The sequence below is a fragment of the Hemiscyllium ocellatum genome, chromosome 6 (genome assembly GCF_020745735.1).
Source record: "Hemiscyllium ocellatum isolate sHemOce1 chromosome 6, sHemOce1.pat.X.cur, whole genome shotgun sequence".
In the NCBI taxonomy this organism is placed as follows: Eukaryota; Metazoa; Chordata; class Chondrichthyes; order Orectolobiformes; family Hemiscylliidae; genus Hemiscyllium; species Hemiscyllium ocellatum.
The window spans coordinates 94,939,129-94,964,432 of NC_083406.1; the positions used below are offsets into that span (position 1 = coordinate 94,939,129).

Consider the following 25,304-nt stretch of genomic DNA (forward strand, 5'->3'; position numbering starts at 1 on the left):
TACATCCACAATGACATTACTAAAGGACTTTCAGGATTTTATCCCAGCAACAGTGAAGGAAACATCGAGAATATTCCTTCATACTCCTGACCTGAGCTCAGCAGATTTAGCAAGTAAGTTATTGCAGAATTCCAAGTTTCTGATCTGCTCTTGTAGCAAAATATATAGAGTTCAGTTTCTGGTCAACACGTCCAAATAATTGTGGGGCATTCAATAACGGCAACACCAGCACATTTGGTTAGCACTTCAAACAACAATGCAATGACAATACATTTTTCCCTCTATCAGAGTTAGATATGTGGAATGTTTGTTAGATATGTGGAATGGTATTGCTTTACACATTTTTCACTTGTTCATTGCTTTAAACAGACAAATCTTCCATCACTGTCACACAGTGGCAGTAGCGTTTACATGATGCACTGTGACAATTCACGAAAGTTCCATCAAAAGTACCTGCAACATCCACCTCCGAGAAGGATGAAGCCTAAGCTAAAACGTTGTCCAGGTCGTGTGTGTGGATATTGTGGGAGCAGGCAGCTTGAGGTGGCTGGCGGTGAGAGCGGGAGCAGGCTACCTGGGGTGGCCAGTGGGAAGAGTGGCGATTCATGAGTCCAGGGTGGCAATGGGGTGAGGGGGGATGTTGAGCCTTTGTGAGGAGTGCAAGTTCAGCATGACCAGGCACTGAGGAACTGTGCTGTTGAATTGTTAACTATGTTTCTTTGTTTTTCCACTTTTTAGTAAGAAGGACTGCAATGTTTAACTCTTTACCATTGTTTTCCTTATTTGTCTGGTTTGTATCTAAGAATCTGTACCTAGGTACCTTTGTACCTAAGATAGTGCTGTAAGTGATGACTTGTAAACTTTTCACTGTAATCATGTGAGTATATGTGACAATAAACCTAGTTCAATTGAATTCATGTCTGATTCTCACAAATGAAGATCATGCAATCATCAGGGACAACTCCACTTTGACCAGAGATGGAAGGAAAGGTATTTGACAAAGCAGCTAAAGGTAGTTGGGTCTAGGACACCATCCCGAAGAACTCCTGCAGATATATCTTGGAACTGAGATTATTTGTGCCAGTTATGATCTCAACAGTTGGTGTATTCTGTTCTGTTTACAACAGTCAAATGCTGTAATGTTATCTTGTCCTGTCATCTGTTTTTTTTAAAGAAAATGCACTATTTAGTTTAATGACAGATTATTAAATGCTGTTATCAGCATTAGTTGTTGCCATTTCAGTGCAATTAAGGACTACAGTTGAAAAATTCTTCACAATTTGTCTTACATCCAATTCTTTAAATATTATGGTGTGACTTAGTTAGGATACAAACTCGATGGGCCAAATGGCTTATTTTCTGCTCCTATAGTGTTGAAACTGACCTTTTTTCACCATAAACTTTAGGAAGAATACAGTGTTTAATTTAATCATATTAGATGTACAGTATTTTTAATAAATACAAAAATATATATGCAGCCTGGTTAAAAGGAGTTGCAAAATATTGCTTCCTGAGGCTACAGTTGTCAATCATCGTGCCTGGACCAACTGGCCACATGGTTTCCATTTCCCTTCAGCACATTCAACACTGCAAAATAAAAAGAAAATAAAGCTTACCACGCGGACATGTCGTCTACAACGCGGGGATTGTAGGACAAGAAGAAGAAAACAAAATCAGCGCAAATCAATGAAGGAAGAAAGCTCGTAAATCTTCCGGTCTCTTTGAGGAATCTGCGAATCCATATCCCAGGTTCACATGGTTCAGAAAGAAGGAGAAGGATGGCGGCTGGATTCAAGTGTGTGAGAGGCAGAGGGAGTGAGGGGAGAGGGAGTGAGGGGGAAGGGGAGGGAGTGAGTGAGTGAGAGAGAGAGAGGCAGAGGCAGAGGCTGTGGGAGTGGGGGCAGTGAGAGGCAGGGCAAGGGAGGGGGAGAGATGGAATGGGTGGGAAAGAGGGAGGGGAGCCTGATGGTGTGGGAGATGTTGATGGTGTGAAAGTGTTGTGCAAATTGTCTTTCTAATATTTTTAATCATGAATGATGCAATATAATATTGCATTGTATTCCCTTTCCTTTTTATTTTAGAATGGTAGAGCCTTTGGAATACTACAGGAAATTTCTGGTAGGCTATTTGTCATCTCTGGACAACTTACTTTTGTGAGATTTATACTTTGTGAATTTTTGAGAGAGAATGTTGTTGGAACTATGGAATGATCCTACAGTGAAGCTAGCTGTACCTTTGAACTATGATGCGAAAACCTTTTAAATGATATCCTCATGTGTTTTAGAAAGAAAATTGTCGACCTGATGGAAGGGAGCTGGGGGAATTCAGAACAACAACTCTCAACATAGGTGAGAATTGCACAGTTTATCAAGTGCTTCCATTTGTAAAGTTCAGATTTAATAACTTTGCAACCCTTAATGACCACTTAAAGCAATTTCTCTAAAATGAAAATGTTTTAAAGTAATTTAGCATGGCAGTCTCTACTGTATTTACAGAGGAGAACATTGGACTTTTCTGGACCCTGTTTTGTTTGGAACTTCTCACAGCCAGCTCAGCTTTGCATTTCTGCTTGTCTCTTTCACTGCCTTTCCAAAGAATTAACTGCAGAGATTATGGCTTCGAGGACTGTCCAGTTGTCATTGTCAATGTCTGCCATATCTCACCGATGATCTTGCAGAGAGATGGACACCAAAAGGTCATGATCACGTAGCCACTACTGCCTTTGGGAAAGTGGCAGTCATTTATCCAATGAGACCAAAGGGCGTAAGAGTGATGAGTAAGTTCAAGGTTTCTGTAAGGCTTCAGTGCTGGTTGCTGTGGTTGTGGGTATATTCGTCGAGCTGGGAAGTTGATTTGCAGACGTTTCGTCCCCTGAGTAGGGGACACATTCAGTGCATTGGAGCCTCATGCGAAGCGCTGCCCTACTATGTCTTCCGGATTTTACTTGCTTCTGTTCCAGCTGCTTCCAGTTGCTGGATCCAGTAGTTTATTGTAGTGGCTGGTCTATTGGGTCTAGGTCTAGGTGTTTGTTGATGGAGTCCGTGGATGAGTGCCATGCTTCTAGAAATCCTCTGACTGTCTTATGTTTGGCTTGTCCTGTGATCCTTGTGTTGTCCCAGTCAAATTTGTGGTCCTTATCATGTGTGTGTGGCTACTAGGGACAGCTGATCGTGACTTGTACTTTGTTGTTCTTAGTCAGATTACTGTTGTTTTATGCACTCTTACTCAGTTTGGATAAAACCGTTGCAGCTTTTGTAATGCATGTGTTGATTTTAGCATCAAGAAACTGATGGCTAGTAATTATGGAACCTAATACTTGAAACTATTAACAACCTCCAAAATCACATTGTTAGTGCTGATAGTTTGGCAGTGTGACATTAACATACACCTTAACATTTGACTTCCTGATCCTGATGGTCAAATCAAATTTGTTACTAGTGCAAGAAATTCTATCCTTTGCAACTGCAGATTTTTCTCAGAATGGAATTTTAGCATTATCTACACATTGTTTGACGTGAACCTAATTCATTTTTGTCTTGGATTTCATCCTGTACTGGTATATAAGTAGAGAACCTCTATACAGGATCTAAAGGTAAATGAAAGCAGCAAAAAGAAAAATATGCAAAAGAATGTCAGTGTCAGCAAACAACTCTCTTTGAGCCCACTGCATCTCAGTGGGTACCAATACTATTGCTCTGCTGTAGTTTACCCATTGTATTGCCCTGCTGTAACTTACCCATCAGGTCATCATGGAATGAAGAGATCACATTGAACAACTTCAGGCATCCAACTTTCTCCAACAGCTTAAATAGGTCTCTCTTGTTGTCACGAATGTCTTGGTGAGATCGGTGAAGATAATATATTTTTTTTGTTCAAGATATTTTTCTTCGAGCTTCTTCAATACATTAATTCCAGTTCTGAAACTGATTGTGAAAATGTTTATGATCATATGAATGAGGAACAGAAGTACAGTAAGCTATTGAATCCCCAAGCCTGTTCCATTATTCAATAAAATTTGTGGCTGGTCTGTTTGTTTTGAATTCCACATTTGCATCTTCCCTCAATACCCCTTGACTCCTTTGTCTAACAAGAATCTTTCCACCTCCACCTTCTGAGAGAGAGAATTCAGAATGAGGGAAAACTTTTTAATTTTGTCCCAAAAGAGCGACCCTTAATTTTTAAAACAATGCTCCTTAATTCTGGCAAGAGAAAGCATCCTTTCCTCCTTTATCTTATCGAGATCATTCCAGATTGTAAAGACATTAATCATGCCACCTCTCTTCTGAATTCCAATGGGAATAAGCCCAGCCTGTCTAGTCTATCCCTTTATAAGATAATCTGTTCATTCCAGGTATTGATATGGTAAACCTCCTCTAAATCAACTCCAATGATTTTCTATCCTTCCTTAAATAAGATGACCAAAACTGCACATTGTATTTGAAAGTGGTCTCACCAATGCTTTGTATAGCTGAAGCAAAATGTCCTTACATTTATATAGAATTTCTCTCATAATAAAGGATAGGATTCCATTAGCTACCTTACTTGCTGTACCTGCTTAGGAACCTTTTGTGAACACCTTGATCTCCTGGCAGTTTGGAATTCTGCAGTTGATCTATATTTTCATTTTTCCTGTTGAGTGAAGAATTTTCTTTACCTAGGAAAGATATACTGCCATTGAAAGTTGTCCAGAGGAGGCCGGAACAACATTGTGTTAAGTATATAACAGATGTTGGCTATTAACAAGATTAGTACCTAGGAATTGGTTCTGGCAAGTCTGGGAGAGACTCTATAGTCCAGCAGATGACAGATTTTGAATGGTAATTGAGGCATCTCAGAAAAGATAGTCAGTATATCAGGGCAAGACCAGAGCTGAAGTTGTTCTTTTGATCTGTGGTTTTTGAGCCATAGAATCATAGAGATGTACAGCATGGAAACCCTTCAGTCCAACACAAGCAGAGGAGAGAATTTCTGCTGATGACACAACGTGTTGTTGCCTAATCTCTGTCACCTGATTCCCAAAGTGTAAAGAGTAAAAAACTGAGTTAGAAATATTATTACCTGTACCTGAGTGAAGTGAAAAGGTGACCTCGATTGCTTGTTTTACTGGAAACGTCAAGGAGTCCCTGTCTCCGCCTGTGAAACCATGCATTTAAATTATCTGGCCAGTTTTGTTCGTTTCTTTTATTTATCCCTTTAACTTTATTTGTTTGACTGTTTGTCTTTTCTGTGAGTGGGAGCTGGAAACAAGTGCTTGGAATGGAGGGGAGGGAATGGCCTCTCAGGGGAAAGGAACAGCAGGAGCCAGATAGTGCTAGGATTGACTCTGTTGGACAGCAGGGAGGCTTGAGTGTAGGTGAGTGGTAGCATTAGAAGAGGGGCACAGATAGGCATTTCTGTGGCTGTTAGTAAGACTCCAGGATTGTATGTTGCCTCCCTGGTGCCAGGGTAAAAGATATCCTGTGCCTATTCAGCGATATATTTCAACTTCAGTCACGGCATATATTGGAGATGAAAATTGGGGATTAAATTTAAGGTTCATCCTTCTACTTGACCTACTCTTTAATCCTACTTCAGGCTATCAGTTTAATCTCCTTCAGCCTTGGATTCTCCAATAACTTTATGTTATTCCAACTCTGACCTATCTCTTCGCCCTGCCACTGGGTGCTGTGCCTTCAACTACCTAATCTTTAAATTCTAGAATTACTTCTTCTGCTCTCTTAAGCCCTTTCTTGAAATGTCTTTGCCAAGTGTTTAATCACCCCATCTAATGTTACTGTCCGTTTTTAGTCTGACTACATTCCTTAAAGATTTCCTCCATTAAAAGATCTTTATAAATACATATGTTGGATGTGTAGTGATGAGGACTCCAATAATTAGTTGAACATATTAGTAATTTATATCAGCTTAACTCGTTTATACAAGTTAAATGATGCAGTAAAGCTAGGTATTAGTTTAGATCTTAGAAATGATTTTGAGAAGTGTGAACAGTTACAAGGAAGTTAATATTATGCGTGTGTATTTTTATTCATGCATTTACTAACTGCTGACTGGTGAGATTAATAGGAATCTCTTAGATTCTATCTTTGTTATAGAATGAGATTCTAATGACAATGTGACAAATAATGTAACTTATTTGATGCCCTCTAAAGTGGAGTCACCGCTCACTATTTGCTTGTATGTTTACTTGTTACAATTTTTAAAAAAAGGAATCTGTCTTGAAACAGGAAAAATAACCTGTTGAAACTATGCTTTTCTGACTTCAGGTCTGATGTTACAGGTTCAATTACAACTGCAGATGGTTCTGCACTGGTAAAGCTGGGGAACACGACGGTTGTTTGTGGCATTAAAGTGGTGAGATATCAACATTCAGCTTTTTACCTTGTGTTTCTTGCAGTTTTATTCTACTCAGTTTTTAAAGTTCTTATGCAGTCATTATATTGATTATTATCTAATAGCTAATAAATAGCATTTGTTTCATAGGTTGAAGAAAACAGACTGAGATAACTTGGAGGATATGATTTATTATTTAGTCAGGTACCCTGCTGAGAAGTGACTTGATTGAACACATACACGATCCTGATAGGTCTTGACAAGATGGATGTTTCCTCACATGGGAGAATTTAGAACCAGGGTCATTGTTTAAAGAAATGGGGTCACCCACTTAAGACAGGTGCAGACATGATGAGGCAAATGGTCAAATCTGTACCAGAATGATTCTGTGAAGACAGGGATGATAAGAATTTTTTTCTCTCAGGGTCGAGAGACTTAGGAACTCCCATCCTCAAAAGGTGGAAACCGAATCCTTAAACATTTTGAAGACACAGATAGACACAGAGAAACTCAGCAGATAAGGCAGCATCTGTGCAGAGAAAGCAGAGTTAACATTTCAAGTCCAGTCACCCTTCAGAACTAGAGATGCCCCAGTATGTGCAGAGAGTGTGCATTACTTTTTGTGAGACCTTCCTGAGTGAAATAAATGCAGTATTTGCATTTTGGTGGTTGCATTTGAAACTAGTCATGTGTGACACTTTTTAAAATATTTGGGAGGAAACAATAACACTGTCCGGCTCCATAATAAAACTTAGTTTGGACAATCTCACCATCTGAGTTCCAAATGGACATGGGCATATTATTTTTGGATGATTTAGCCAATTTCTCTGAAGTGTGACCATATTATGATTGCTGTAAGAAGTCGGGGAAATTGTATTGTAGCAGATAGCCTTCTGCACAGAGTTTTATCCTGAACTGGACTATATTCCAGGCTGAAAATACTGCAAACTCATCATTGGAAGACTTAAAGTATGCACCCTAGCACCTTTTTAACAGTGGCTTCAGATTTCTAATCATAGAACTTCTGCATGTGGAAGCAGGCCATTCAATCCATCAAGTCCATACTAACCTTCCAAACAGCATCCCACCCCTGACCCAACCCCCTACCCTATCCCTTTAACCCTGTATTTCCCATGGCTAACACACCTAACCAACACTTCCCTGGACGCTATGGGACAATATAGCATGGCCAATCCACCTAACTTGCACACATTTGTACTGTTGAAGGAAACTGGAACACCTGGAGGAAACCCTTGCAGACACAGGGAGAACATGCAAACTCTGCATAGACAGCTGCCTAAGGGTGGATTCAAACCTGGGTCCTTGGCGCTATGAACCATAGTGCCTCCCCAGTAATGTTGATCTTTGCAGACGTAATACTGTTTCCCCAGTTAGCAAAGAGGAAATAAAAGAGAATTGGAAAACACCAAAAGGCCTTTGTAATTTTGGGATTCAAGAAGCTGAAATAGTCGTTAATGATGACTGAACATTAAACTACCTCTGATTTTATCAAAGTTAAAATTGTTCCAATTAAAGAAATTTTATAATTAACATTGAAAATGTGCAGCATTATTCTATCTTACATTAAAAGTGCTTGGTATTCAGGCTTGTTTTAAGGCCAGTGGAAAAGTAGTGTGAATAAAATAATCAAATTACTTTTTACTTTACAGGAATTTGCAACACCAACTGTAGATGCATCAAATAAAGGATATGTAGGTGCGTTACTGCTAAAATTTTTAAAAAATGACAATTCAGCCTGTAAAATTGCAGTAGTGTAATTGAGTTGGCACTTCATTTCAAATGTGGTGCTAATCTCCTGTTCTGAAATGGTTAAGGTTTTTATTGACTTGTTCATGGAATGTGAATGGCATTGGCAGGGACAACATTTATTGCTCACCCTCAACTGCCTTGGAGAAAGTGATGGTGAACTTAGCTTGCCATTGCATGGCATGTATGGCACTTGTTACAGTAAGTCCCGTTTTAAATTTAACTCGGTTTATATCGGGAGTTTCAGTTACACAGTTCTGTGGCTTGTTTGCTGTCAAGACCTTTTGTCCAATGTTTCTGCTTTCAGTGCCTCTTCACTAGCTCTCAAACGCACCCACTCTTTCCTGCTTCTGCCTTGTGTTCTTGCATTTAAAGTGTCCAGTGTCCGCCTCTGTCCAGACTCATTCTGGACTTGCATGAAAGCTCTGGCCTCCCCTATACAGATAGTTCTGCCTGCATTGACTTCCTTCTGCCAATAGATGGAGCCTGGATAATTGGAATTATACTCCCTGAACTAAGCTTTTGCATACTACTTACAACTAATTTTTCTGTACTTTACAATTTATTTTCAGAGGAAAGTACATATTTCACCTTCATGTTTCAAAGATGTTTCCTGTTGAGAAACATCCTGGCATACTTAACTGTTCAGTGTTTCATTTATATTTAATGATTTACTTATAACGCAAGTTATTTCAGCTAGAAAATCATAGTGTCACATACATGCAGGCCAACCTAGTCATTGCTTTTTTTTCTGAACAAGAAATGTCTGAAGGAACTCCACTCCAGTTGTTATGTTGATTTCTATGGGAGCTTGTGATTGACTTCAACTTTCTTTCACTTCAAATTGTGATTTTCAGGAATGCAACCATAACTTCAAGTGAGGACTGAAATTTGTCCAGGTTCTTGGTGAATCTGGGCACACTGCTTCATTAAATAAGGAGTAATAAGTGGTATTGAATGAGTTGCAATCATCAGTAAACATTCCACATCCAACCTTTGTGATGGAGGGCTTGTCACTGATGATGCAGCTGAAAATGATTTTGCTAGGTACTGTTCCAAGCAGTGGAGGGTTTTCCCTCAGTTCCCAATAAGTTCAATTTAACGTTGATGCCACAACTCTAACTAAATTCTGCTTTGATGTTGAGGGCAGTCACACCCCATTCATCTCTGATATTCAGCTCTTTTGCCCATATTTTGTCTTGGTCCAGATGGAGTTTGAAAAGAGCATTTATGAGCAGGTCATTGGTGGGTTTGTTGCTTGTTAGCACAACAAGCTAACACTGCTTTTGTTAGCAGTGTTTTTGGTTAAGTAGACTAATAGAATATAATTGGCTGAATTAGATTTGTCCTGCACTGTGTAGAAAAATATCTGTGCAATTTTGCACACTGTTAGATCAGTGTCAGGGTTGTAGCCGCCATGAAATGGATTTGTCAGGAGTTAATTGTGCACCTAGCCATTAGACTTTAGTGTCACAGTTAGAATATTGTTACATCCCATGTTGTGCTGAATTCACCTAGTCATTTCTTTATTAAATAGATTGAATCTCATTGGTTTATGACTGGCTTTTGTGATGCTGGGGACCTCGAAGATAGGCAGTCAGCACTTCTGGAGATTGGATGCTTTAGCTGGTTGGTAGAAAGTGAGGACTGCAAATGCTGGAGATCAGAGTCGAGAGTGTGGTGCTGGAAAAGCACAGCAGGTCAGGCAGCATCTGAGGAGCAGCAGAATTGACGTTTCGGGCATAAGCTCTTTATCAGAGTCGTTCTCCCACCAGGCGTTGGTCTCCACAAGGATCCTTCCACGTCTTACAGAAATTTACCTCTTCCTCCACCAATGTCATCTACTGTATCCGTTGCACCCGATGTGGTCTCCTGTACATCCGGGAGAAAGGATGCCTCCTTGCGGATTGTTTCAGAGAACATCTCTGGGACACCCGCACCATCCAACCCCATCATTCTGTGGCTGAACACATCAACTTTGACGGTATTAGGCAAGAACTTTCGAAAACTGATTGGGGGCAGATGTTCGCAGGTAAAGGGACGGATGGAAAATGGGAAGCCTTCAGAAATGAGATAACGAGAATCCAGAAAAAAGTATATTCCTGTTTGGGTGAAAGGAAAGGCTGGTAGGTATAGGGAATGCTAGATGACTAAAGAGATTGAAGGTTTGGTTCAAAAAAACAAGGAAACATATGTAAGGTATGGACAGGATAGATCGAGTTAATCCTTAGAGTATAAAGGAAGTAGGAGTATACTTAAGAGGGAAATCAGGAGGGCAAAAAGGGGACATGAGATAGCTTTGGCAAATAGAATTAAGGAGAATCCAAAGAGTTTTTACAAATACATTAAGGACAAAAGGGTAACTAGGGAGAGAATAGGGCCCCTCAATGATCAGCAAAGTGGCCTTTGTGTGGAGCCACAGAAAATGGGGGGAGATACTAAATGAGTATTTTGCATCAGTATTTACTGTGGAAAAGGATATGGAAGATATAGACTGTAGGGAAATAGATGGTGACATCATGTAAAATGTCCATATTACAGAGGAGGAAGTGCTGGATGTGTTGAAGTAAGTAAAGATGGATAAATCCCCAGGACCTGATCAGGTGTACCTAGAACTCTGTGGGAAGCTAGAAAAGTGATTGCTATGATCGATAATCACAGGTGAGGTGCTGGAAGACTGGAGGTTGGCTAAAGTGGTGCCACTGTTTAAGAAAGGTGGTAAGGACAAGCCAGGGAACTATAGACTAGTGAGCCTGATGTTGGTGGTGGGCAAGTTGTTGGAGGGAATCTTGAGGGACAGGATGTACATGTGTTTGGAAAGTCAAGGACTGATTAGGGATAGTCAACATGGCTTTGTGCATGGAAAATCATCTCTCACAAACTTGATTGAGTTTTTTGAGGAAGTAACAAAGAGGATTGATGAGGGCAGAGCGGTAGATGTGATCTATATGGACTTCAATAAGGCGTTCGATAAGGTTCCCCATGGGAGACTGATTAGCAAAGTTAAATCTCACGGAATACAGGGAGAACTAGCCATTTGGATACAGAACTGGCTCAAAGGTAAAGACAGAGGGTGGTAGTGGAGGGTTTTTCAGACTGGAGGCCTGTGACCAGTGGAGTACCACAAGGATCGGTGCTGGGTCCTCTACTTTTCATCATTTACATAAATGATTTGGATGCGAGCATAAGAGTTACAGTTAGTAAGTTTGCAGATGACACCAAAATCGGAGGTGTAGTAGAGTGGACAGCGAAGAGGATTACAACAGGAACTTGACCAGATGGGCCAATGGGCTGAGAAGTGGCAGATGGAGTTTAATTCAGATAAATGCGAGGTGCTGCATTATGGGAAAGCAAATCTTAGCAGGATTTATACACTTACTGGTAAGGTCCTAGGGAGTATTGCTGAACAAAGAGACCTTGGAGTGCAGGTTCATAGCTTCTTGAAAGTGGAGTCGCAGGTAGATAGGATAGTGAAGAAGGTGTTTGGTATGCTTTCCTTTATTGGTCAGAATATTGAATACATGAGTTGGGAGGTCATGTTGCAGCTGTACAGGACATTGGTTAGGCCACTGTTGGAATATTGCATGCAATTCTGGTCTCATTCCTATCAGAATGATGTTGTGAAACTTGAAAGGGTTCAGAAAAGATTTACAAGGATGATGCCAGGGTTAGAGCATCTGAGCTATATGGAGAGGCTGAATAGGCTGGGGCTGCTTTCCCTGGAGCGTCGGAGGTTGAGGCGTGCCCTTATAGAGGTTTACAAAATTATGAAGGGCAGGGATAGGATAAATAGGCAAAGTCTTTTCCCTGGTGTCGAGGAGTCCAGAACTAGAGGGCATAGGTTGAGGGTGAGAGGGGAAAGATATAAAAGAGACCTACGGGGCAACTTTTTCACACAGAGGGTGGTAGGAGAATGAAATGAGCTGCCAGAGGAAGTGGTGGAGGCTGGTAAAATTGCAACATTTCAGAGGCATTTGGATGGGTATATGAATAGGAAGGGTTTGGAGAGATATGGGCCAGGTGCTGGCAGGTGGGACTAGATTGGGTTGGGATATCTGGTCAGCATGGACAGGTTTGAGTGAAGGGTCTGTTTCCATGCTGTACATCTCTATGACATTCCATCAAGGACATGCAGTTCCTGGACCTTCTTCATCGCCAAACTCTTACCAACTGATGCCTGGAGGAAGAACGCCTCATATTCTGCCTTGGGACCCTGCAACCACATGGGATCAATGTGGATTTCAACAGTTTCCTCGTTTCCCCTCCCCTCACATTATCTCAGTCCCAAGCCTCCAACTCGGCACCGCCCTCTTGGCTTGTCCATCACCTTTCCCATCTATCCGTTGCACCCTCCTCTCTGATCTATTACCCTTTCCCTCACCTTCATCTACCTGTTGCATTCTCAGCCACACACTTTTCCCTCCCTTCCCCCAAACCCAGCCCTCCTCCCATTTATCTCTCAGCCCCCTGGTCCACAAGCCTTGTTCCTGAAACATCGATTCTCCTGCTCCTCAGATGCTGCCTGACCTGCTGTGCTTTTCCAGCACCATACTCTTGATTGCTTTAGCTGGTTGAATCATAACTAGCATAAAGGATGATGGTTGTTGGACGCTGCTTGTATCAACCCCAGGACATCTCAGTAGAGTTTCCCAAGGTAGTGTCCAAGCCTAACTGTCTTAGTTGCTCTATCAATCAATAGCCTTCCATCAGGTTTTAGAAGTTGATGGTAATCAGTAACGTTAAAGTGGCTAGAAACAGTTGATTTGTAGCTTCTCACCCCAGTGACCAGTTAGGGTCCTATTGTCCTCGACTGGATTTCTAACATTTTTAGAGTATTTGTCATCTTTTATACACTTAAAATTCTTTTCCAGTTAATTTTATATTCTGTTTGAAGCTGCAAGTAAGTGTTCCTTTGTTCATTAACACAAGTTGACTGACTTGAAACTTCCAGATATGAAACTCCAAATTACCATTGAGACTTACTGGAAATTGTTGCAGAGCCTTCAAGTCCTCCTAGCTGGCCTCACATCCTTCTAATAGTGCAGACTGAAAATGTCTCACATTTCAGCAACTTAATAGAATACAAGTCAGCTGGCACTACCTGTAGCACTGCATTAACTTCTGGTTAAATGAGTTAGGGAGTAGTAAAGAGATTTAACTATTCAAATGTACAAAGTGCTTAAATTTATGTAGGTAAGGTCATGGCTGATCTGTTTGTTCCAAATTCCGCATTCCCATCTGCTTGCTGATAAACTTTGACCCCTTTTGAACAATGGAATCAATCAGCCTTTGCCTTAAAATATTCAGTAACCCCCACCTCTGTCACTTCCTGAGGCGCTATGTTCCAAAGTTGTCCAGCCCTCTGGAAGAGCAAAATTCTCCTCATCTCCATCTTTAAAGAGTGACCCTATTTTTAAAAGTGTTCTGCAGTTCTAGGCCCATCCTCAAGAATGAACGTAATTTCCATATCCACTTTTTCTGAATCATTCAAGATCTAATAAACTATACTCAAATCTCCCTTTGCTCTTCTAGACTTGTGAAAACAAGCCTAGCCTGTTTAACCGTTCCTCACGAACACCCTTCGTTCCAGATATCAATCCAGTAAATGTGCTCTGAACCGCCTCCAATGCATTTACATTTTTACTCCAATAAGGAGATCTAAACTGAACGGTATTCAGGATGTGATCTCAACTATGCCCTGCATTACAGCATTATATCTTCAATTTTCGTGTAATAAAAGATAGCATCCCAGTATCCTCTTTGATTATGTGCTTAGCAGTATGCTAACTCTTTGTAACGTGCCTTAGAATGCCTAGATAGTTCTGCACCTTAGAAATCTGCAGACCTTTACCCTTTTGATTAATACTCTGCTTTTTTATTCTTCCTTTTAACGTGAAGGTTCTGGTGATCTAATCAAGGTATTAAAAATGATTTAATTTTGATAGGGATCGATACAGAAAGACTATTTCTTTGGCTGGACATCTAGAGGAGAAGACCACAATCTTAAAATTGTAGCTAGGCCATTTAATAGTGATCCTTTTATGCACAAAGGCAGTGAAAATCTGGAAATCTCTTTCCCCATAAGGCTATTGATTTTGGATCAGTTGAAAGTTTTATGGCTGAGATATGTTGTGAGTAAGGGTAGCAAGGAAAAATGCAGTGAGGTGGCTAAATAGAGTTCAAATTCTGATCAACCATGATCTTAATTCAATGATAGAATGAGCTTGAAGGTGAATAGCTGACTTTTGTTTCTGTTTTCCTCTGCAAGTCCACATGGCAAAAATAACGAAAGAACCTTTTATTTTAAAACAGTGCCAAATGTAGATTTACCACCATTATGTTCATCGAGGTTTCGACCTGGCCCTCCCAGCGAACAAGCACAAGCAGCGAGTCAATTTATTTATGATGTCATAGAAAAGTAAGAATCTCATTTGCATCAGTAACTGAACAAATTATTTTTGTCCTGTTGCATATTAAAATATTTTCAAAATAGACCAGTATGATAAATGTAACATTTGTGAACTTTTTTTTCTCAAAAATATAGTTCACAGATCATACAAAAGGAGGACCTCTGCATTGAAAAAGGGAAGGTAAGTAAAATTCAGTGGTAAAGTTTGAGGCTAGCATTTTGAATTCTTTAAAGATGCTGCATAAATACAAGTTCTAGTTGCTATTAAGTACTTTGCTCACTAGTGCTATTTTGGTTCTACCAGGACCAATCACTTCATGACTTCAGTGCAGTCTTACTTCACAAAGACAAGTGGTAAATTGTAGAATGAAGTGAAAGTGACTGCTATTGATCTAAAGGTAGCATTGACTGAGTATTAGGATGGAGGAACCCTGGTAAAATCTACACCAATGGGAAGCAGGAAAACTGCTTACTGGTCGAAGTGACACCTAATACAAAGGGACATGTCTGTCGGATGCTAATTATCTCGGCCGCATGACATTGCTGCAAAGATTTTTCAGGATGGCATCCTTGGCCCTTCAGCTGATTCACCAATGAACTTTCCTCTATTGTTAGGTCCATAAGTTGGTTTGTTTGCTGATGATTACATTATATTTAACACTATCACAACTAACCATTAAATTCAAAACAATCTCGCAAACTGAACAAATGATGAAATTTTTATACTAGAGAGTTGTGTTTACTATTTGAAATCAAGCATGTGTGAGAAGTTAGCTGTCTGTTCTAAGAATGCAAAGACCGAGTAAGAGAGTTCTTGTGTTCAGTTTCTCATTACATGAGAGTGTCTGTTATTTCTCAGATCTGAACAATAGAATAGAGTGTGGTGGAGAGGGCATTTGAGAACTTGGGCTGACCTCTAGTCACCAGAGGTCTTCATGTGACAGACTGATTCTCAACCTGTATCTTTAGGCAGAACATCACTCCAGGTAAGGGGATTTGAAATGCAAGGTTTAGTTTCCTTTCGATCCTTTGCTTGTGCTGCTTTGACCCATGGATAAGAAGTTGTTTTTGTGCAGTTTGATGCACAGGTTGTCGCCATTCTGAATGATTAGTCACACTCTCCTCCCATCTATTAACACAAATGCTGTTAATTATTTTAAGGGACAGATTTGAAACCAGTGAGTATTTTGAGGTTGTCGACTGAGAGTTTACATAGGCCAGAGAGCACAGCGGTGATAGGGCAATGGAACTTGCTGCAAGATACAACATGGGAAGCAGAATTTTGGATGACCTCAAGTTGATAAAAGGTAGAATTTGGGAGACAGTTAGAAGTTCCTTGGAATAGTTGAGTCATAGAGATGTACAGCATACTTTGAGAAAGCTTTTGATAAGGTCCTACATAAGAGATTAGCATGTAAAATTAAAGTGCATGGAATTGGGGGTACTGTACTGACATGGATAGACAATTAGTTGGCGGGCAAGGAACAAATAATAGGAGCAAACAGATTTTTTTTTGAGTGGCAGCCAGTGACTAATAGGATTCTATAGGGATCAGTGTTTGCATCTGAGCTATTCACTAAATATTGATGATATAGATGAGACAAAATGTAGTATGCAGAAGACACAAATCTGGTTGGGAGAGTGAATTCTGAGGAGGATGTAGAGATGCTTCAGTGAGATTTGGGCAAGTTGAGTGTGGGCAAATGGATGGCTGATGAAGTATAATGTGGATATGTGTGAGATTATTCACTTTGGTAGTAAAAACAAGATGACAGATTGGAAAAGGGGGTGGTACGATGAGACCCAAGTATCTTTCTACATCAGTTATTGAAAGTAAGCAAGCAGGTGTAGCAGGCGGTGAAGAAGGTGAATAATATATGTTATCCTTAGTATAGTGAGAGGATTCTAGTAATGAGCAGAGATGCCTTGCTGCAGTTGTAAAGGGCCTTGCTGAGACCATACCTGGAGTGTGCAACTTTGGTCACTTTATCTGAGAAGTGATATTCTCACTATTGAGGGGGTTAACAAAGGTTTATCAGATAGTTCTGCAATCTCAGGAATCAGTCATATGAAGAGAGACTGGATTACTTAGGACTACATTCGCTGAGGTTTTGAAGAATGGGGGGGGGGGGTGGATCTCACAGAAACTTATACAAATCAAACATAGCTAGACAAGGTAAGCACAGGAGGGGTTTTCACCAGGACTGTGCAGTCTAGTACTAGGGGTCTCAGTCTAAGTACTGTTATGAACTACGCCAGACCACTCAAAAGATTCTTTAGCAGGCAGCCCTGACCATAACGTTGCAATTTGTTTCAATACGCGTACAGTGAAAATTACCCAGAGTAAGTTAGTGAGGTTGCCTACCAGGTTTAAAACAAACGAAAAGATTTACTCACAAAATTACATAATGAAACACAAAGAACAGAATAAAGAACCCTACAGAACTCGTGGGCGGCACGGTGGCACAGTGGTTAGCACTGCTGCCTCACAGCGCCTGTAGACCCGGGTTCAATTCCCGACTCAGGCGACTGACTGTGTGGAGTTTGCACGTTCTCCCCGTGTGCGTGGGTTTCCTCCGGGTGCTCCGGTTTCCTCCCACAGTCCAAAGATGTGCGGGTCAGGTGAATTGGCCAAGCTAAATTGCCCGTAGTGTTAGGTAAGGGGTAAATGTAGGGGTATGGGTGGGTTGCGCCTCGGCGGGTCGGTGTGGACTTGTTGGGCCGAAGGGCCTGTTTCCACACTGTAAGTCTAATCTAATCTAACTCAGTCTATCCAAACTAGACTTAATTCTGCTGTCCTGAATATAACAGTCCCAATAAGCAAACCCCCATAAAAACCACAAATGGAACACATGCTTACAGTTTGAGGATAGTAGGGCAGAAAGAGAGAATTTGCTGCCACACAGCTCACTGCTGAACTCCCAACTAGTTCTGGACTGAACTAAATTGCTCAGTTAGAAAGTGGACCACTCCCCTTTCATTATACAGGTCACTTCTAAAACATGACCACCTTGGCCTGAAGTCTCATCTGTTCACATATAAGCAAAAGGCCTGTCAAAACCTTTTTCATCTCTGTATCAAACCAGTCTAATCAGAACCCGGCCTGGTTTATTACCCCTCTGAATAATATCAACGATAGAGTATCCTTGAGCCAAGGACAGCTTATAGAAAAAAAGGACTAGCTTTGTGACAGTACATGGGGTAGGCCTTTTAGGAATGAGATGATGATAGAAAATTTCTTTACCCAGAGTGATCAACCAATGGAATTCTTTACTCTTGAAAGCAGTGGAGGCTAAACATTGAATGTTTTCAAGGAAGTGTCACATATAGTTCTTAAGGCTAATGCTGTCAAAGGTTATGAGGAGAAAGCGGGAACAGGCTACTGAGTGAGATGATCAGTCATCAGTTAGATGAGCAAAACAGGCTCAAAGGTCTCAATGACCTAATTTTATTTTAAGTTTCTGTAAATCTATTATCAATGTTGATGGGAATGATGATTTTTGCAGCTAATGAACTGTGACTGGCAAAGCCAGGTGATACTACAGAGCTAGAAACATATAGACCCTATGATAATGAGGGCAGAAAACTATCTCCGGATCAAACATGAAACTAAGCTTATGAAGCAACTGGCTTAAGGTTGGATTGTCTGCGGAGTTGGTAGTTAGGGAATGGCATTTGAAAAGAGAACTAAAATCAATGGCTTCAATCTTATAGATATTTACTTGGAGGGAAATTTCAGCTCATTCCACTCTGGATGTTAGATACATATTGATAGTGGAGGAGTGGAAAGATTATGGGTAGAGCTGGGTATCATCACATGTGAAAACTAATGCGGTACTTTTGGATGATGTCACGAAGGAGCAGCATTTGATGACAAATAAGAGGGGCCAAGAATACATTCATGCAGGACACCAAAGTTAATGAGTGGAGGTTAGTTGGGCATGCTTGAATCAAGGTTCCTTCATGGGATATGTTTGTACCTGATGAGTGTCCCACTGAAGTGAATGTTGTTCACATGAGCTTAATGACTTTCAGTGGGATATTTAGATGTATTTCATAATTTACTCTTTTTTTTAGATTATATTCCCTACAGTATGAAAACAGGCGCTTCGGCCCAACAAGTCCACACTGATTCTTCAGCCCCGTAGGGGTTTGTAAGAACAGTACCATGAAACCTGTCTGTTTTTATTATACGTCACCAAATATACTGAGAGAAATTGTAGCACTCTTAGCGGTATGTGGTTGCGTCTGTATCTGTGCATTGGATACTTGGTGTGCATCTTAATTATACTGCGGCAATAGAGGATTACTTTGGTTCAGCAACACATTATAAATCTGAGTATTGATGTATCTGTATTTTTCTTTTCTTTCAGCTTGCTTGGGTTGTATATTGTGACATGGTGTGCTTAGATTATGATGGAAACTTATTGGATGCCTGTATCATAGCCCTGCTAGCAGCACTGAAAAATGGTGAGGATGCCAATGTTCTTAAAATAAAAGCCACGTTTATTTAATCTTTCCCTGTAAATCAGTTGCCTCCAATCAGCAGCCGAGCCAGATTTGGAAATTCAGCAAGTGGAGACCCTGACTTAAATTCTTTCACATCACTACCTCACCATGGAACTCGTGAAATGGATTCAATATGCAATGTTAATGTTTAATTATTGCAGAATTTAAATTTTAAGAAGTTTCCACATGAAATATTTGTATTAAACTGGTGTTTATTTTGGATAAGGTAAAGTTACCATAGGGCAGTTCTCTCATTAGAGAGAGAGAGACAACTAGTGATGGTTTAACTTAAGGTTCAGCATGCCCCAGGCAAGAATGGTGGTTGGCAAAGTGGGACCCTTTATAGTGACTTCAGCCAGTATGGGAATCGAACCCGAACTGTTGGAGGCTCTGCATCACAAACCAGCTGTCCAACCAAATGAACTAACCACTTGTGTATGGCAATGCATCGGAAGTGAGGCATGTGAAAATAAGTATATTTCAGTGTGCTTTTTTTCCCTTTTTCTCTGGGTGTTACCTCTTCATTGCCACTTCTTGATGCTTACCATTTTATTATATATGCTCTGGTGCAAATTGCACTTAGCTGAATTTTTGTTTGTTGCTGTTTCGTGCAGTTCATTCATTAACTTGTCAGTGAGAGGAGTTTTTAATTGTTATTAGTAAAGATCTGGAGCTTTATATGACAAATTTAGTTTCCATTCTCTTAAGATAAATATTAAAGAGTTGGACATTAAGCATTTTATTTAGCTGGGTGTGTAAGGAAAGAAACGGGTTTTGTGGGATGATTAGGTGTTTGTGCAGCAACATTTTCTTGAGTTTGACTGGTTTGTACAGCAGAGTGTACATTTTTGAAATGTGTAATATTTGTAAAAGAGCAGTGTTTTCAGAAGTCCAACATAATGAAACAGTTTGCTTTTCACATTAATTTCTAGTAAAACCTATTGCTACATTTTCTGGCTGTTTCTAAATCTGGAAAATTACTCAGAATTAACTCTTCTTTGTCTGCAGTACAATTACCAGCAGTATCGATCAGTGAGGAAACTGGTTTGGCAGAAGTTAACATGAATCAGAAAAATCAACTGAATATCAGAAATCATCCAGTTGCTACATCTTTTGCAATTTTTGATGAGTAAGTTACATTTGAATGTGAATGTATTGTAACACTTTATAACATCATTTTGAGATTATGCTGTATTCTTATGACTGGGTTATCCTTTTTTCCAAATCATTTAGTGCAATACAATCATTATGAAGACAATTTATTGATCATGTCACAGCACAAATTACTAAAGGCAATCAGCTTTATTTCATCCATCTAGAAATACTTTCCATTCATTAGTGTCAAGGAGGCGGAGGTAGTTTGTAATTTTTTTAAAAACTGTGTCCACTGTCCCACCTGAACATCTAATTCACATTTTTGTTATTAATGACTTCCTGAAATCAGTCCTAAATTTTACCAGTTTGAGTTAGTGTACCCTATCTTCAACTACCTGATGAAGGAACGGTGCTCCGAAAGCTAGTGTGCTTCCAATTAAACCTGTTGGACTATAATCTGATGTTGTGTGATTTTTAATTCTAAATTTAAAGTATTATTCAGGAATTGTATTTGGCTGTCATCTAGCTATTCGGTCAAACCAGAGTCTCTCCATTTTAAAAAATCTTATAGCTTAAAGTTTTAAAATCTCCTAAATGGCTTAAAGTCTTCCCCAGTTTGAATGTATAATTTTTCTGATGACCAGAATTGAACAAGTGTATTATACAGTTTAAGTGTGATTTCCTTTGAATTTAACTCCTTTTAGTTTGGCTACATGTTTCAGTATTCTATTGGCTAAGTTGATTCCTGCTTTGCAGTGATTGGATGTGTTGAACTCTATCTCCACTCTCCTTTTTATTCAAAGATATTAGATACCCTCTGTGAATCTGCTCAACTTTATCTCTGTATGATTGGTAGAGATCATTCTCCATCTTTATTTCACTTGGAATAGAAAAAAGTAGTAAAGTTAAAGTATGATAAACAAGTAATGTCTTAAATTTAACTTTCCTGGTTCAAGTTTAGAAATACAATTAATATATAATTTGTAACAAATGCCATGCCTGGAATGCAAAAAAAAATTGTTTAAGTATGGCTAACAACAGGAATTAAATGTTACTAATTGATTAAAGGAAGAAGCTTATAATATTGCCTGAGGATTGAGGATTTAGCACAGATTGAGGATTTTGTGTGGAGTTTCCTCATGTCTGCCTAAGTTTCATCCCACAGTCCAAAGATGTGTTTAAGTGGATTGGCCATGCTAAATTGCCTAGTCGTGTCCATGGATGTGCAGGTTAGGTGGATTAGCCATGGAAAATGCAGGGTTATAGGGTTGGTGGCAGAGTCTGGTGAGATGCTCTTTGGAGGGTCGGTGCACACTTGATGGTCAAATGGCCTCTATCTGTGCGGTAGGGATTCTATGATTCAAAGGACCGAGAAAATCATAAGGGAATAAGAAAAAAATAATAGGAGAGTTGATTGGCAAGGTGTGAAAACAGAAATATTTTATGGATACAGGAAGAGATTATGGGAAGTAATCAGAGGCCCATTGGATTTTCAGAAAATCTTGTGATAGGATACTACACAAGAGCTTAATTCACAAAATTAGGATTCATGGAGTTGGATTAGTATGTCAGCTTAGATTCAGGATTGGTTAATAGTCAAACTACAGAGCAGGAACATTTTCAGGTTGGCAGTCTGCATTTAGCAGTTTAGAGCAAGGATCAATACATGGAAGGCAAAAGTGAGGACTGCAGATGCTGGAAATCAGAGTCTAGATTAGAATGGTGTTGGAAAAGAGCACCCGGTCAGGCAGCATCCGAGGAGCAGGAAAATTTGACGTTTCGGGCAAAAGCCCTTCATCAGGACATCATCATAAGTCCTGATGAAGGGCTTTTGCCCGAAACGTCGAATTTTCCTGCTCCTCGGATGCTGCCTGACCAGCTGTGCTTTTCCAGCATCATTCTAACCTAGACTCAATACATGGAACTCAGTTGTTTATGATCTACTAACAACATTGTTGAGAGGATTCAGTGTTACCTCTCCAAGTTTGCTGCAGATTGAAAGTTAGTTGAGAAACTAGCCTGAGGATAAATTCAATTTAAATGAGAGGGAAATGTCAAATGGAAAGCAGAGTGTGAAGTTATTCATTTCAGTAGGAACATGGTGAAAGACTGGGAAATATGTACGTTGAGGAACCTGGCGTGTCTTATATGTGAAACACAGAGAATTAGCACACAGTTACTACACAGTATTTGCTCAGTTAAGTGTGTGCATGCATTTATTATAAAGAAATTAGCATATAACAGTAAAGATGTCTAACTACAATTGTACTGGTATTAGTGAGGCCACTCCTGGAGTAGTGTACAATTTTCATTTCGTTAAAGATGCCTAGAAGAGCAATGAAAGTCCAATAGTCAGATTTGTTGCAAAAAGGGAGTTGATCTGTGAGGAAAGATGATATACACTTAGACCTGTATCCCCTTGAGTTTAAAATAATAAGTAATTTGTTTATTATGGGAAGCTTGACCAGATGGTAGGGAAATCTAGGACCCAGGGTCACAGTCTCAGAATGGATCAGCAACTTTAGGTCTTTGATGAGGAGAAATCTCTTCATTGAGAAGTGGATAGTGCAGGAATGTGGAATTCAGATAGATTACCAGCCAAATTCTTTTTACATGGCACAACAAGCTCAAAGAGCTAAGTGACATACTCTAGCTCCTTTTTATGTTTCTAACAAATTTAACTTGCTCAACGAGAGTGCTATAGAAAGACAACTTTCTGATATTTGAAGTATTTCTTTTAAAGTCACTTATGAGTCAGTTGGTCTAGTGAGATAGCAGTGTATGGTTGCTGATAGTCACCTGAATCTAGATTGAAATCCCAGTGCGATATTCAAAAAAGTTTTACTCCTAGAAAATGGAGGTTAGTCAGCTATCACTGGACATGGAGGCAAAGAATCAAAGAGTAGGAGATGGACTATGTGAAGGCAAGAGAAGGTTGTAAATTGGAAGCGAAATTTTGAAGGCAAAAGCAGGGATGACTGATACCTTTTTATCCAAACACTTGAGTGTGAGGGAATGGAAAGAATGTTCCATTTAAAAAAAAGAGAAGCATAGCCAGAACCCAGGCTATGAAATACCTTGTATTTGGAGTGTGTAAGTGGATTTGAACAATAACTCACTCAATGTGAGAACAAGTTCAGCAAAGTGGAGGAGGGTAGTGGTGGTTGGACATTGATGTAGCCTCTAAAAGGGAAGAAGCGGAATGCTTCAGACTGTCCTGAAGGCATTGATTATCCATGAAGGTTGCTAGTCAGTATGTAAAGCAGGCTTTTGTCTCATCAAAGTAAGCTTGAATGCTGACCCAAAGACGAATGACCAATATTCAACAGCTTTTCACCAGACTTTTTATTAGTATTTTTTTAAATTAATTATTTAAGGTCTATATAAATAAACAAAATTATCAGTAATTGGAATATTCCAAATGCCACGATTTTAATTTCTTTAAATAATATTTTAATAGAATTGAACTCTAGACCTTACTTCACTGTACTCTATTTTTTCATCAATGGTAAATGACAGATGCATTAGGGGATTATTATAATAATTCATTGTACAATCTGAATGTCATAATGGTGCCAAACCATGTTTTTTTAAACTTGTTTTTAGTGGAATTTTATTTGAAATCTATTGCATATTTGGCTGTATGCACACAGGTATAAATTTGCATTATTACAGAAGAACTGCAGTTTCCAATCTTTATGCTATTATTGCAAAATACAAAATTGTAATATGAATTACTGAAGCTAGGAAACAAGTTTTTGTGGGAGAAACCGATAGTTTGAATATTCTAAAATGTTTCTCTTTTAAAAAAGCACAATATTCATTGTCGATCCAACAGCAGAGGAGGAGACGTTGGCATCAGGGATGGCTACTATAGTAATTGATGAAGAGGATAGGCTTTGTGCTGTTCATAAGCCAGGTGTGTTAACATAAAATGCTAGTTTGCATGATCCTGATTTGGCATAATCTGTCCTTTTGCATGATTTTCTTGGACTTATGTCCTTTATCCAGTTGATATTGTCTTGTACCTGCTGAAAAATGTCACCACTTGCCATCTACCAGCCCTGTTGGGTAGTTAGTTCATTTTCATTTGTTACCGATGTTAAAATTAGAGAACAGGGTAGTACATGTGACCCTGTACAGTTCTGACAGAATATAAATAAGTATATATGCTCCAGTTGAAATAGAAATGAATAATGAAATGACAAAACTGACAGCAAAGTAATTGTTCCTTCACACAAGCAATAAACCATTATGGCAGTTCAAAAGTACATGCTAAGGCTAATGATGGTGTACTACTTCATGCTGAGAGCAATATCATTCCACACATCCAGTCCGTTATCAAAAGTTTCTGGTGCTTCTGACCTGATGTTCCATCGATCTTAGCAGCTTCACTTTGTATATGATCCACCCTATCCTTTACGAAGTCCTACCCTAGGCTCACCCCACCCAAAAAAAAATCTTACTAATGATTTTCCATCAACTGTTTTCCCCCTCGTAATACCAACAGTAATAGGGCTTTAATTTCTGGCATTCTCCTTAAGTCCCTTTATTTAGGCCTTCATTGAGGTCACAAGATGGCTCCAATTCATTTTCTTTCCTGTCTACCCCCCAAAGTTTCTTGTGATTTTGCTAAAAGATCAGTTACAACTCCTGGAAAAAGATACAGTAAAATCATTACTAATAAGAAACCTTGGGTTTAGCCACCAAAAAGTACTAGAACTTTTGTTCCCCCAAGTGCAATTACTTTAGACATCAGATATTTATAAGAAAAATGTTAATTGATAATTCTGTGCAAGGATTTATTTTAGTTTTACTATATTAGAAAGCCTTCAAATAAGATGTGGAAGACACTTGTGAAAAAGACCTGTGTTAGACAGTGATATTTCAGCATGTAATGTGAATGTTTGTTTTAACAATGATTTAAATATGAAGAACTGTCCTTCTTCGATTGTATTGTTTCAGTAAGAACATAACCATTGTTGCCAATCATTCTATCTTTTTCTTTCCATATGGAGGGGGGAGTGGTCTCTCCAGTGAAAAACTCCAGGACTGTATTGTTCGTGCTCAAACAAGACACAGAGAAGTCCATAAACTGCTCACTGAAGTGATGAAGAGTGTAACACCCACAATAAATGTGAAATAGTGAAGAGTTAATCTTGTACAATAAATCAGTTTTTGTCTTTGAAATCAT

At 39.4% G+C, this 25,304-nt stretch overlaps 1 protein-coding gene across 1 annotated transcript; it reads left to right on the forward strand.

The window, feature by feature from the left end:
• The first annotated feature begins 1,768 nt into the window (after window positions 1-1,768).
• On the forward strand, window positions 1,769-25,300 carry exosc8 (exosome component 8). Its single transcript, XM_060826159.1, has 11 exons — window positions 1,769-1,795; window positions 2,082-2,118; window positions 2,285-2,348; window positions 6,278-6,351; window positions 8,001-8,046; window positions 14,410-14,515; window positions 14,642-14,687; window positions 18,880-18,976; window positions 20,024-20,144; window positions 23,923-24,029; window positions 25,129-25,300. Exons 1-11 carry the CDS (start codon window positions 1,779-1,781, stop codon window positions 25,254-25,256), a joined length of 843 nt encoding a protein of 280 aa, XP_060682142.1. The 5' UTR covers window positions 1,769-1,778; the 3' UTR covers window positions 25,257-25,300.
• The last annotated feature ends 4 nt before the right edge of the window (window positions 25,301-25,304 follow it).

Coding starts and splice junctions, on each gene's coding strand:
- exosc8 (XM_060826159.1), top strand. Junction 6,352..8,000: donor TTGTTTGTGGCATTAAAGTG/GTGAGATATCAA, acceptor TTTACTTTACAG/GAATTTGCAACACCAACTGT. Junction 20,145..23,922: donor TCTTTTGCAATTTTTGATGA/GTAAGTTACATT, acceptor CTTTTAAAAAAG/CACAATATTCATTGTCGATC.